Here is a 14,907-nt window from a genome sequence, read left to right as displayed (position 1 = left end):
ATGCTTTCTTAAGACCAGTGTGAGACATTAGAATATCTTGATCGAGTAGGGAAGACACTCCTCCCTTTTCATGTCCAAACAGCTAGACAGCACAATTGTCTCATCCAACCAAAAGGAAACAGAATGAATATTTGCCGCCCAATAATAGCACCTAAAATCTGGGAGGGCCAGTCCACCCCTCTTTTTCCCTTGCCCAGATGCTCTTTTCTGATCCTATTATTTTTTTATAATTCCAAATGAATGTTAGAATGATGGAGTTTAATTTTTTTTTTAAATGTTTTAGTAAGGTATATGGGTAAATTTTGAAAGAGGTATCGTAACTGCAGAGGAAAGACCATCTTAACTGCATTTAATCTACCCATCAAAGAAATCTGAAGTGTTTTGTGTCTAAACCTGTCCAACATAGCCAAAAAGTTTGCTTCAAATAAAGAGTTATTCTTCTTTGTTATCTCCAACCCTAAATATGTGAATTTCTCCCAAACCAGTTTGAAGGGAACATGCTCAAGTACCTCTGGGTCACTGCAGCGCACAGACATTATCTCAGTTTTATCCCAATTTATCCGATATCCAGAGAAAGAGCTAAATAATTGCATTGTCTCTAATAAGGCAGGTATGGAGGCCTGTGGCCTCGATAAGTACATCAATATATCATCCGCATACAGGGATATTTTGTTTGATGTGTATTCTGTCTCATAATCTGTCTCAGGAGGAACAAGACGGTACCGCCCCCCCTCTGCATCGAAGGCGTGCGTGTGGAGAGGGTCCACACGTTCAAGTTCCTGGGAGTACAGATCTCCGATGACCTTTCTTGGACTCACAACACCACAGCAGTGGTAAAGAATGTCCAGCAGCGTCGGCACTTCCTGAGAGTCCTCAGGAAATTCGACCTGGGCAGGAAGCTGCTGCTGGCCTTCTACCACTCGTCCATCGAGAGCCTGTTGACGTACTGTGTCTCCACCTGGTACAGCGGCTGCACTGAGGCGGCCAGAGTGAGGCTCCAGAGGACAGTCAAAACAGCGCAAAGGATTATTGGCTGCCCTCTCGCCTCACTGTCGGACATCTACACCGCCCGGTGCCTCAGCAGGGCTCTCAACATCGTCAAAGACAATACCCACCCAAACTCCCACCAGTTCGACCTGATGCCCTCTGGCAGGCGCTACAGATGCATCAAATCGAGGACCAATAGACTGAGAAACAGTTTCTTTCCGAGAGCCATCTCTATTCTGAACTCTCACACACACACGAGACCACCCTTACCTTGCAGAACAGCATCGTGATGTGTTTTTATATACCCTTCAGTATTATTTTCCATTGCACTCTCTTATTTATCTAATTTATATATTTGTCTGTATTATTGTTGTATTGCACTGGAGAGGGGAGCTCTCTAATCTCATTGCACTCTTGAGTACAATGACAATAAAGGGATTTCTAATTCTAATTCTAATTCTAACCCTGTATCTCACTGTTTGCTCTAATTGTCTCCGACAATGGCTCAAACACCAGTGCAAACAGCAAGGGGCTAAGAGCACACCGGTGTCTGGTACCCCTATACAAATTAAAAGTATCTGAAATTGTCTCATTAGTAATAAGTTGTGCATTTGGATTTCTATACAGCAATTTAATCCATGAAATAAATCTCACTCCAAATTCAAATTTTTCCAGCACTGCATATAGATAGGACCATTCCACGCAGTCAAATGCTTTTATTGCATCTAAACTCAGGATAAATAAGTCTTCCTGAGGTCATCTGGGGGAATGCATAATATTTAAAACACGTCTAAAATTATGAGAGTAGTGTCTGTTTGGGATGTACCCTGTCTGGTCCGGGTGTATCAATTTTCCCATATGGAGGTTGAGACTCCGTGCTAGAGGTTTAGTCAAGATTTTCTGATTGGTATTAAGTAATGACACTGGCCTATATGATGCTACCTGCTCTAAATCATTCCCTTTCTTTGGAATGAGCATTATAATGGCTTCATTTAATGTTGGTGGTAATGTACCAGCTTCAGAGGCCTTCATATACATCCTCTGCAAATACGGTGCTAGTATATTACTACATTTTTTGTAGAACTTGTCGCATATTCCATCTGACCCAAGGCTTTTGCCATTTCTTAAAGACTTAATCGTTTCTCTTATTTCTTCCTCTGGAATTTCCAACTCTAGTGAGATCCGGTCCCAATCTGACAACGTTGGTAATTTACAGATACTTAGAAACTGCTCCATAATCTCAGGTGCAATAGCTTGACACGTGTAGATTTTTTTATAAAATTGACAAAATGTATCATTAATAACCTTATGTGAAGTTACAGTAGAGCCGAACTGTGATTTTATTTTATAAATGGTCCTATCAGTTTCTCTTTTCCGCAGTTGCCTTGCCAACAGTTTATGCGGTTTATTCCCAAAATCGAAAATAGGTCTGTTTAGTGAATGTAAAGGCTTTAGAGATTTTTTCCGAAAGTACCCAATTAAGCTGATATTTGAGGCCTGCAATTTTATTATGTTTTTCCACAGCAGGTTGAGTGCTATTTTCCTCTTCTAATTGTTGGATTTGCACCTCTAACTGCACATGTTCTAAGTTTTTTAGTTTCTTCTGTGAGGCTTGAAAAGAAATAACGCAACCTCTTATATATGCTCTAAATGTATCCCATAGTAAGATAGGCGAAACATCCTCTTTATCGTTTGTCTCAAAGAACAGTTTCATCTGAGCCTCCAAGTACTCACAAAATTCTTTCCTTGTTAGAAGCTGTGGATCAAACCTCCGAGATCTGTTTTTTTCACTTCAATCAGCCTCAGTGAAATCGAAACAGTACAGTGGTCAGAAATGATAATGTTGTGATACTTAACTTAAAGGGCTGCACGATAAATCAAAATCAAATCGACATCGAGGTTTGACGTAACGCAATTATCTAATTGCAAGACAGTGAGGTTTTGTATGGTTTTTCCTCTCTCCCTCAACCTTTGGCGTTTGAGTGACAGATGAATTAGCCAACCAGAATTGTCGATGCTCAGGTCTTAATGGCGCTGGGCCAATCAGTGTTGTTGGCTAACACGTGTTAGTCTGCGCTCCGGTGCCTACAGTCAGCGTAGTCCGACAATAACACACGACGCGTGCACCTCGGTTTTTTTCTGTGATTGCCGTGTACCGAAGTGGATTTAATGGAAGTAACTTCTGCCACGTAGATGAGGAGAGGGAGATGCTCGTGCTATGGACGGGCAGTACGTCTATTATTTGGACTTACAGCGGATTTGGCAAAAATGAACAGCATCAAAAAAACTAAACTGACTCACAATCCTAGTTTTGAAAGCATTGTGACAAGCTTGTGTGTGACGTGTGGGTGTGTGTGCGCATGCGTGAGGAAGAGTGCGGTGGAGGAGATCAGCGGATATGCTGCAGTGGTAAGCGAGGAAATGAGAGACTGGTTGTAAATGTAGCCATAATTGGGCATGGATTTAATTTATTTGTTCCTTGGTTAGTTATTTATAATTAATTATATGTATAGTTAATGTATGCAGTTAAGTAATTTACATATTAGTATTTGCATTTAATTATATACATAGTATCGCATTGTTTGGAGGACACGCCCTTGCCTTCCGTTTCCCTTTAAATACTTCTCGGTTTTGGCTCCGCACGTGTATAGACGATCAACTGGTTTGACCCTGCAGTCGCTTCAGTCAAACTTTATTAAGAATAGAGACAAGGAGGACAAGTGATAACCTCAACAATTCACCCTTCAATTCCCTCTTTTGCGGCAGCAGCCAACGAGGTATTTTTTCGTTTCTATATTGTTTCAGTATGTGACATTAGTTACTTTGTTGTTTTTATGAATGTAACTTGTCAATTGTATTATTTATTTGTGTACAGTTTTCACGGTGTGATGGAATAAGACGTCTTCATTAAACCCGTTATCCAAAAGAAAACCATTTGTGTTTGTCGTGCCTGCGGAGGGAGTTACAGTGAAAACTCGACTGTTTCACCAACGCAAGTGGACAGAAGATGGCGCCGGAGACTGCTTCAACGCTCGTCGAACAGCACGATGGCCACCTACGGTGACGTCGTCACGTCAACGGCAAGAAGTGAACGCTAAGATCAATTCGCATTTCACACACAAGCAAGAAGGATGCATGGGAGCTACATTTACAGGAAGAAGCCACAAGCAGCTTGGACCGTTGTTAAGAAACTAATCCAAGGAAAGGGCGATTTTTGTAATTGTGCTATTTAGTCAGTGTGTGAGTAAAGTGTGGGTTGATTGTATAATAATTACAAATAACCACTAGGGATCAATATTTTACAAGGTTTACATTGTTTGGGAATATTATATTGACTGTTTAATATGTGCGTCAGTTCCAAGTTAAAGTAAGACTGCATATCTGCATATAAACAAAGTGTTTCAAGCTTTCAAGATTAATTTAATTGAACAATAATTGTATTTGCTAACTTTGGATGTAGAGGTTTAAGATCATTTAAAAGGAAATATTTATATATATAAACATTTCAGTTATAGCACAGTAATCAGTAATAATTTCAATTTTTTATATAACACACAAGTAAGTGTAGGTCTGTGACAAGATGTCAAGAAAAGGAGAGCTTACTGACATAGAAGGCAGTGATAGTCAGGTTCGAAGTGAGCAGGTTACTAGGATTGTAAGGGACATTACTAGTGACAAAGATGACTCCCAAGAGCAGCCTGAAAGGAGGCAAGTTGAAGACACTGCTGAAAAGAAGCTGAGAAAAAGTGAAAGAAGCAGAACTCTGACTGAGAAAGGCAGAGCAATGCAAGAGGAGAAAATTAAGGCTTTTCAACAAAAGTTTCAATTTCACATTTGAGAAATAGAGGCACAGTGTGAAATTTGCCAAGAAGAAATTAGCACACGTTACAGAACCAGTAACAGAGGACGAGCTCAATCACATCATTGGTTGTGGTTGTGCTGCAGATGTACAGCGTGCATATGACGAGCTACGGCAAATCTCACTGCCAGATCAGGAAACTCGCCGGAGAGTTGATCTCTGCGTCCAAGTATTCAAGTTCATTTCTGACCAAGCCTCAAGACAACTGGGTGGATATGCACTTGATGATGATGAATGGTGTGACGGAGCAGCTCCGTCAATAAGGACAGCACAACACAGCATGGTCCCGGAAGCGCAATTGGGCACACGCATGCACCGCACATTCCCATACTGATGCATTCAATTCCATCCCGTGAAATACATACGCACCCACCTGGCACCACTTCAATACCACGTCAGTCACAGTTTTAATAGAGCGACCGAGGGTGCACACTTGGTAGTTTTATTATGAATGGAAGCATACATGGACGCATACACACATACACGCGCGCATGTTCAATTGAACAACTCACCAGTCACGAGACGCGGCAGACAACAGCCACGACATAGAGGAAGACCAAACAGCGGGGGAGCTTCCGCGTTCCTTAAATATGTTTGTTTTGTGCGTCAATTATGTCAGCTGATGCCCAAGGGGAGGGGCGAATCTTATATAAAGTAAGTTGTTTGGAAAGAGAAGGGAGATAGAGTGAGAAGGTGCTGCAGTGAAGGTAGAACTGGAGAGCGAGACAGTGACGCATTTTGTAAAGTAGCTGATATGGTAGTTGTGGTTGAACTCCATTCAGTGGTTTTGTAAATATATATATTTTTGTAAATTACTATATTGTCACTTTTTGGGTTTTGGACTTTTGGGGGACTTTTCACTGTGTTACACTTTGGAAGGGCTGCACAATAAACATCACTGTTGCACATATTCTGGCTACGCCATTTGTTTTGGAGGAGGTCGAAAAGGAACCCGCGACAAATGGCCTGAAGTAGGTTCTCTGTTCAACTCTAGTGTTAGTTCTCTCTTCTCTGGCTCTAAGAAGACCTCACTTCATACAAATGGGTCTGCTGAAAGACGACAAGAAGCTGCTGCTGATGCTGCTGCAAGCCATGCTGTTCTCAAAGTCGCTCAAGAACAAGAAAAGGAGCAACAAGAAATACAACGGCGGGAAGAGGAAGCAATGAATAAGGTAGCTGAGCAAGCAGCAGCAGCAGCTGTAAAGCGCCGTTTGGAAAGAGAAGCTGATGAGTTGAATCGAAGAATCCAAATAGAAGAAGAGGAAGCTAAAATCAAAGCTCAAATGAGAGCAGAACACGCAGCCCTTCAAAGATCACTCGATGAAAGGAAGCATAAAATACAGCAATTGGAGACGATGAAAAGTCTAAGTGCAGCACAGGCGAGAATAGAAGTGTACGATCAAGTGGAGGTCACTGAAGATGAGAAGAAAGACATACTGGGTTGTGAGTTGAGAACAGTCAAACAAGTGCCTGCTCCCACAAGTCCTCAATCCCCATATGTGCTCTCGGCACCTAAGGCCCAGATTTCCTCCCCAAGTGAAAGTGCAGCAGAGCTTGTCAAGGTGATCGCAGGTGTAGTGAGTACCAACAGAATTCCAGTTCCTGAACCTGTTGTATTCAAAGGGGATCCCTTGATGTACAATAACTGGAGACTGTCATTCAAAATGCTGATTGAACAGAAGAGCATTAATGAAAATGAGAAGCTCTACTACCTCCGCCGATATGTAGATGGAGATGCAAAGAAAGCAATCGAGGGCTATTTCCTACTTGGCACAACATCCGCCTATGTGGCAGCATGGGAGCTATTAGACGAGAGATATGGAAACCCTTTCACGATTGCACAGTCATACAGGGAAAAGCTCCACTCATGGCCCAAGATAGGACCTAAGGAAAGCGTCAAGCTCAGAAGCTTTACAGATTTTCTTCGCAGTTGTGAGGCCGCAATTACCCACATAAAGGCTCTGGAAATTTTAAACGACTGCAACGAGAACAGGAAAATTCTCTCTAAATTGCCGGACTGGTTGATGGCTCGGTGGAATCGTATATCGGTGGAAATGGAAGACAAAATGGACATTTTCCCTCCTTCAGTCAGTTTGTTGCATTCCTAAAGAAAGAAGTTAAGATTGTCTGTCATCCAATTACCTCTCTAATGTCAATCAAGCAAGGTGAAGTTGAGAATCCAAGAGGAAAATGGAACACGACGGTGGGAGCAAAGGTTCTGGCTTCAAGCGTAGATGAAAAGGAAGTAATTGCATTTGTCTTTTGTAAGAAAAATGGACACACCTTGCCCAAGTGTAGAAAGTTCATAAAGGAGGAGGTTCAAGAAAAAATAAGCTTCGTCAAAGAAAATAAGTTGTGTATTGGTTGTCTCAACCCGGGCCACCATTCCAAGAAATGTAGCAATAGAAGCGAGTGTGATGTGTGCCACGAGTGGCACCCTACTTGCCTTCACGAGGACAGAGCGAAGAGGGACACAAAGCTAACACAAGCCAAAGAGAAGAAAAGTCAAGAGGAACCTAAATGTACACCTTCTGAAAGAACAACCACAGTTGCTATCACACATAGAGCTATTGTTGGTGAGATTGGCAAAATTACCACTGCAATAATTCCAGTCTGGCTCTCATCTACAACCTGCCCAGCAGAAGAAGTCCTGGTGCTGCTAGATTCTCAGAGCGATTCAACCTTTATTCTCAGTGAAGTTGCTAACAAATTGAAAGCCAGTAAAGACCAGATAAAGCTCAAGATCACCACAATGACGACAACTTCGACAGTAAATGCACAAAAGGTGAACAACTTGCAAGTCCGTGGCTACTACTCAAAAAAGAAAATCTCCCTACCACCATCGTATACTAGGGAGTTTATCCCAGCAAACCGAGACCACATCCCCACAAACGAGAATGCAAAACTCTGGTCCCACATAGAACACCTTCAGCAAAAGATTGCACCTCTGCTGGACTGTGAAGTAGGCCTGCTGATTGGACACAACTGCTCACAAGCACTTCTACCTAGAGAAGTTGTATCTGGCAAAGTAAACCAGCCCTATGCACAACGTACAGATTTAGGATGGAGCATTGTGGGAAGTGGAAGTCCCTATGTGGACTACGGAGATGCCATTGGAACAAGTCATCATATGGAGGTGAGACAAGAGACACCAAATGTGGAGTCTTCTACCAGCTTCCGCACAGAAGTGCACTTCGTCAACAGACTTAAAGTTAAAGAAGTGACAGCTACAGAAATGATCAAAGTCCTCGAGTCTGACTTCTCAGAAAGAGCAAAGGGAGATAATCCCATCTCTCAAGATGACCTAAAGTTCTTGTCAAAGCTAAAAGAGAACATTATACAGAAAAAGGAATGGTCACTACGAGATGCCCTTACCTTTCAGGGAGGAACGACCACAGCTACCAAACACACAGGTTGTAAAGGAAAAGTTGAAGAGTGTATAAAATAAAGCAAGTCAAAGCAGAAACGGATAACAGTAGCATTTTAATGCATTTTATACGTAAAATACAAAAACGCAAATCAAATCGTAATCGCAATATCGGTCTGAATAATCGCAATTAGGTTTTTTTTTTTTGTTTTTTTTTTCAAAATCGTGCAACCCTACTTAACTGTATCCACACCAGGCAGAAGTCTACCATCGAACAGAAAATAATCTATTCTAGTATATATTATGAACTCAAGTGTTCTGTCCTCACTAGATGACTGTATGACTGCTCTATCCAGCTAGACAGAAAGCTAACAGACGAGACGTTTATATGGCCTTTATTAATCTCTTGATGATTTGTTTGTGAAGCTGCAATAAACAAAATACAATATATTCTTCAATCAAATCAGCGTATCAAATATCTCAAATGGTTTTCTGGCTACACTAGCAAATATCTATCTCAAAATGTAAGAAATAAAATACAAATGATGACAACCGAAAGAGTGTATTTAAGTTGTTTGGAGCGTCAAAATTACCTTATAGGACATACATTCTGAATTAGGACAACTTAAGTAAGCGAACACAATTAGCCTAACGTCAGAAACGACTCGTTTTAAACATGGATTTAACAACATCTGCTTTCACAAACACATGTAACTTGCTTGATAACACGGCAGATTGGAGAAATAAGGCATTTTATCAGGAATGGTCACTTACAGCCTTACGTGGGACAAGACGACATTGGGTACGTGTTATTCTTCTGCATTGAACAGTGACTTCATCCAAACTCGAGCTGATGCACATATTTCACCACTCGAGGGTGCAAAACTCAACATAACTTGAGGCAATCATATCATTGCACCAACTAAACCAGTGGTTCTCAATTATTTCCTGTCACGCCCCCCCCTATCAACAAGAAAACAATTCGCGCCCCCCCCACCAATTCTTTTTTTTTTACATTTCGTACTAATGTACATGTTCTTTGTATATTAATGTTAGATTGTAATAAAATATCCCTTAACAAAGCTAAATTGAGAAAAAAATATATAATTTTGAGAATGACTATTGTGAGGATCTCGAAACTCAGTATTGTTGCACAATTATTGATGAGATGATAAATATTTACGATACGTTTTTGTATTGTTTTTTTAACTTTATTAACATGAACAAACCAAACAGTTATTAATACGTACATAATATAGAAAAGACAAAAAGAGCCAGGGGGATTTTAAACAAAAAATCTATATGAATAACATAAAGCAACAGTTTTAATGTTTACTACACGTATTTTTTTTAGGTTTACAATACGTTTGACATCGAACGTCTTCGTTGTGATGACGTCATCCATTTCCGTGTTCTAGCTTGAGAGCGTCTGCTAAATTGCTAACGTAGCGGTCGTCTTATTTTGATTAGATACGTAATTGTTGCAATACAACATTTCTGTTCATAGCTGCTGGGTCTCCACCCAAACGCGGTTCGAGTCAGATTTCTGTTAAAAGTCGAGCATACATTGAAGCAATTCTTGTTAGCGATTAGCTCGCTTAGTGCCGCCTTGCTCGCCTCCTCGTTTAGAACGCTACTTGTTTACAAAGTCGTTTATTTGCCATCACGTAGCTTGTTGCTTCTGCTGTGCGCGGACTCACATATAGTTCAAATAAAGTCCGTTCTGCTACGGCGCAAGATAGCTTGGTGCGGTGCATTTAAATAGCGGCGAAAGAAATCACTTCCGGGTCAACGAGCGACGGGGCAACGCTTTTTTTAATCAGTACTGCGTGACAGGGCGACACTTTTTTAAACCAGTACTGTGTGAACTAGGGGCACAAACAGCTTTGACGAGCTCAAACTCGCGTTGCCCGAGATCGCCTTTTTTGGTCCCAAAACTATGCAAAAAAACATGCTCCCCAGGGTCCCACGCGTCCCCCTCAGCATCGCACAGGGGGGCGCGCCCCACTATTTGAGAATCACTGAACTCAACCATTACAGTAAGAGTGGTATGAGTCCTCCCGGCCTGTCAAATTTAAAATTCTCCATACCTCCACTAGATTTGTCTTTTTTATATATGTATTTAAAAAATTATAGGCATTTGATGGCATCCTTCGTTGAGTTGATGATTTGTCCAAATAAGCATCTCCGAGCACATTGCGACACGCCTATTATATGGACTGAGCATCTCTCTCGACCATTGACCCTTTTCCCCATTGGGGTATTATGAGTGCATGTGAGCACACCCTGCTGGCCAAATCTATGCTTCGAATAGACTGTGACAAATGCATTATGTGAATACGGTGTTGTGCTGGTGTAGGAGAAAGCTGGACAAAAGGGCAGCTGTCCACAATGTCGTAGGCCGTCTTATCATTCATGTTATTGCAAGCAAGAAACGTCACAGGTTTAGACATCAGACTGCAAAAATATAAAAAAATTAATAAAAACCCAAAGCACACCACGAACATCTCTCTAAACAGCCATGTGATTGGCTGAGGCTGCGTGGCTCCCAAGAAGCCATTGCTGTAATTGGCTGAGGCTGAGTGGCTCCCAAGAAGCGATAGCTATAATCCTTTTGTGTTATTTTTATTTCTTTGGGGGATATAAATGGCATGAGAGATACATGTTTTGTGTTAATCTTATTTCTTTGTTTCATTGTTTGCTTGAATGCTGAGTTTTTTTGTTTTTGATTTGAAACTGTGACTCTAAGGAGTGTGGTGACCAGTGAAGTCCGTCCCCTACGTTGTCGAGTAGACGTGATGCCATGACATCTCTCATTGGTCCGAGGCGATGCCTTATTCGGGTGAGTACTGGCAAGCAAGCATGCGCGAGCTAGCATGCGCGAGCTAGCATGCGCGAGCTAGCATGCGCGAGCTAGCATGCGCGAGCTAGCATGCGCGAGCTAGCTTGCGCCTCGTAGTGCGGTGCGCCCAGTGTGAGTATTAAAAAAAAGGAGAGAAGAAAGATATTGCAGTCAAAGAAAATAGAAATAATCATAAAATAATAATATAATAAATATAATATAATAATATAGAAATGAGCAGGTTCTTCACATTTTATACCTTTATCAAACAGATTAGGAAGTCCCAGCTTGATGTGACATAAATATTACCATATTTTCACGCGTATGTCCCATATATCAACTAACACCCATAAAAAATATAAACTAAACAACAACAGCGGCACGGTGGCCCGACTGGTTAGCACGATGGCCTCACAGTGAGAGACAGCATCGGGCGTGGCCATCCTGTGTGGAGTTTGCATGTTCTTCCCGTGCCTGCGTGGGTTTCCTCCAGGTACTCCGGTTTCCTCCCACATTCCAAAAACATGCATGTCGATTGGACACTCTAAATTGCCCCTAGGTATGCGTGTGAGCGCGGATAGTTGTTTGTCTCAGTGTGCCCTGCAATTGGCTGGCAACCAGTTCAGGGTGTCCGGGAGCAGGAAGCAACAGCTTTTCCTCTGAGTTGAAGCTTAGGGGGCTGCTCCTCGCGAGTGACAAAGACGATCTTGTCTGGTTGATTCATTTGTTCAGGTTTGTTTTGATAGAAATCTAATCTAATCTAATCTTGTTGCACACTTGAATACAATGACAATAAAGGGATTTCTGATTCTGCAACATCCCTGACACAGGTCTAGACATTTTTCTGAGAGAAATACGACATGCCCGGAGAGTTTCCTCACTTTGTCTTCCCCGATGGTGTCCGAAGTGCCGCTAGCCCAGTCTGCTAGCTTTTTCACAGTTTGATTTTGAAAGTCCATCTGGGTATTTAATGTGAGGATCGCTGTGTCATTTTTGGCTTTCAGGGCTGCTATCTCTTTTCTCAAGGTAATCGTGACCTCCGATATCTCTGTCTCAATTTTCTGACAGATCTCGGACTTAACAAGCGTTAGCTCTGAGCGAAGCGACGCTATAGCCTCCAGTCTCTCATTGTTATCCGCTTTCCGGGCGGCCTCTGCTAGGACAGCGTTTGTAGTTGAGGCCTAGGCGTCGGTCAAACCTGCTTCGACAGAGAGGTCCGACTTCGTATTTGTCTTCTTTGGCATTTTACCCGTTTCTTTTTTGGGTTTTTTTAGACGGGCGATGGTCGGATATTCCGTAGCTTTCTTGATTTATCTCACAAAAGGTTTTGACAGAATGAAGTTTTAATTAAAAAACTGCAGGAGCTACGGGTGACTGCGTCCTACTCGCTCATCGCTCCTCCCACCCAAGTATAGTATTGTATATAACCGCTTCTAGAGTAGTTAGATGAAAGCTAGCCTGAACCAAGCCAATTCAGTCACTGTGACTTAATGTTTTACTGAAAAAATGTAATTAATTATTAAATACAAATCAAGTTTGACATAAGGTTCTTCCTTACCTGTGCTTCAGAGAATGGTGTCTGAATGTTCTCTAAAAGACTGGCCAGGTCCTGCTCACAGTAGCTCATCACCAGAAACAGACTGCACATAAGACACCAAAAATTAAGACAAAAACATTTTAAGGAAGGAGTGACACTTGAGGTGGTATTATTTAAAACTTCATAACTGATGCATTTCATTTTACTGTTAACCCTATGAACTTACAGATGTGCCTGACCAAGTGTACAGATTTGACTACATCCCAACTCAACCACATTCATAGCTGAGGCTCAGTTAATTGTATACCGCGGTATGTCAGTAATGATGTGTGTTTAATTTAAGTTCATTTCTGTGTTTGGTTTCCATGCAGATTAAATGGTGTGTAATACTTGTAAATGTATTTCATGACAAATACTGTGGAATAAAAAGTCAAATGTCTCGATTTAAGTTGTGCATTCAGAATTTAACCAGAATTTGTGGGGAAATGATCAGAGGGAGGCAATTCTTCTCAGGGACCTGGACGGATGTCCATTTTTGGACGGTGGTCAGAGGAGGAGAGTTTTTTGAAAAAAGTAAGACGAAGCAAGGATGGAAGACACAAATCAACACAGCATGTATGGTCACGATTGTTACATCTTAACCAAAACTATCACCCAACATCACGTGAATAGAATGATAGCAAACAATGAAACAACCAAAATGAGGAACAAAGAAACACAATTAACACAAAACGTATCTCTCATGCCATTCATATCCCAAGTGCTGCAAAGCAGTCTGGGAGTGCTTCAGCCTCCCAACGATGGTACAATACCTTATTTTAGTTCCGTACAGTTTCCGGCTCACATTGAGCCTTTTTCATGTGTCTTTACCTTGTTTTAACTTGTTTATTTATTTTACCTCATCACAGCAATGGACATCCAATTTGCGGTAGTTTTGCTGCTATTGGTGGCTATTTTTTGCGCAACCATGTCCGGAGGCGTAACTCGGAGCTACAGACCCATCGTGTATACATGCACTCAGCTGTTACCACTCCATGCTCCAGCTCGCGGAGCAAGACCCGATATCCCGCCTGCTGAGGAGGAAGAGACAGGTATATACAGGTATATACATATACATATATATATATATATATATATATATATATATATACATATATATATTTTTTAAGCATTTTTGAAGGTGCGCCGCTACTTCGCGGATTTTCAGTTTTCGCGGGTGGTCTCGGTCCCCATTAACCGCGATAACCGAGGGTTCACTGTATATACGTATATATGTACACACATAATATATATATATCTATATACATATACACATATATATACACACACACATATATACATATATATATATATATATATATATATATATATATATATACAGTAATACCCCGGTTATCGCGGTTAATGGGGACCGAGACCACCCGCGAAAACTGAAAATCCGCAAAGTAGCGGCGCACCTTCAAAAAGGCTTAAAAAAAAATATATATATATATTTATATATATATATATATGGGTAGAGAGAGAGAGAGTGAAATTCATGTTATAACAAAAAAAAAAACAGATTATTCTTAAAACTTATTTTTTTTATTCCCCAGCCATTATTTTTGTATTCATTCAATTACTTCTTTTTGTATTTATTTAAATACTTCGACTTTTACCTGCTGGTACGCCGTCCGGTGTGCCCAGTGAATGTTATGATCCTCCAGCAGAGCTGGAGGATTGAGCAGGACTCTCCAAACGCAGACACAGGAAAAAAGGTGGTGATACAAAGATATTTATTATAATCACAATATAGTCAGTATCCATTTACAATCTAGGACTATGAGGGTCTATCGGCTATGATATATATAATACCAATCTATCGGCGGAAAGAACGTAAAGCGCAGGTGGAACACTCGCACCAGGAAAAGGGAATAACTATAGAACGAAAAACGCTTGCAAAAGGCAAGGAATGACTAACAAAGATTGCTTAACACGGAAGGATAAGAGGAGACCAATCATCGACAGAAAAAGAGAACAGAAAACGAGCCGAGCTGTAGCTGATAACGAAATGAAAGAAAAACGCGACAACAAGAAACACTTGAACAAGATAACGATCGAAGTACGGGAGCATGAGCAAGTAGGATAACAATCCGACGCCAGGTAGTCAGTGTAGGTGGATTATATAGTGAGTGTAATCAGCGCGTCTCGCAGCAGCTGACGGCATGGCGCGAGACGATCGCTGGAGGAACGCCCACACAGCTGAAAAAACAAAAACACACGCGGCATGACAGGCACGGATCATGACAGTGAAATGAAAGGTGGCATTCTTCATT

The 14,907-nt window shown here is 41.3% G+C and overlaps 2 protein-coding genes across 3 annotated transcripts in view; one reads left to right on the top strand and one right to left on the bottom strand.

The window, feature by feature from the left end:
• Window positions 1-4,027, top strand: part of LOC148335911 (uncharacterized) — a 39,462-nt gene extending 35,435 nt beyond the window's left edge. Inside the window, exon 3 of the mRNA XM_088298442.1 lies at window positions 707-4,027. Coding sequence (XP_088154568.1) covers window positions 707-1,277 — 571 coding nt within the window. The 3' untranslated portion in view covers window positions 1,278-4,027. The remainder of the gene's footprint in view (window positions 1-706) is intronic.
• Window positions 1-14,907, bottom strand: part of cdk10 (cyclin dependent kinase 10) — a 108,792-nt gene that overhangs the window by 90,657 nt on the left and 3,228 nt on the right. For both annotated transcript variants that reach the window (XM_088298440.1, XM_088298439.1), the window contains one exon: window positions 12,614-12,695. In XM_088298440.1, coding sequence (XP_088154566.1) covers window positions 12,614-12,695 — 82 coding nt within the window. The remainder of the gene's footprint in view (window positions 1-12,613; window positions 12,696-14,907) is intronic.

This window comes from Idiotropiscis lumnitzeri, chromosome 6 (assembly GCF_059441095.1).
Source record: "Idiotropiscis lumnitzeri isolate Australia: NSW breed Sydney's pygmy pipehorse chromosome 6, RoL_Ilum_1.0, whole genome shotgun sequence".
Classification (NCBI taxonomy): domain Eukaryota; kingdom Metazoa; phylum Chordata; class Actinopteri; order Syngnathiformes; family Syngnathidae; genus Idiotropiscis; species Idiotropiscis lumnitzeri.
Note: the sequence above shows the minus strand (reverse complement) of the source record. Positions and strands in the feature narration are given on the sequence as shown.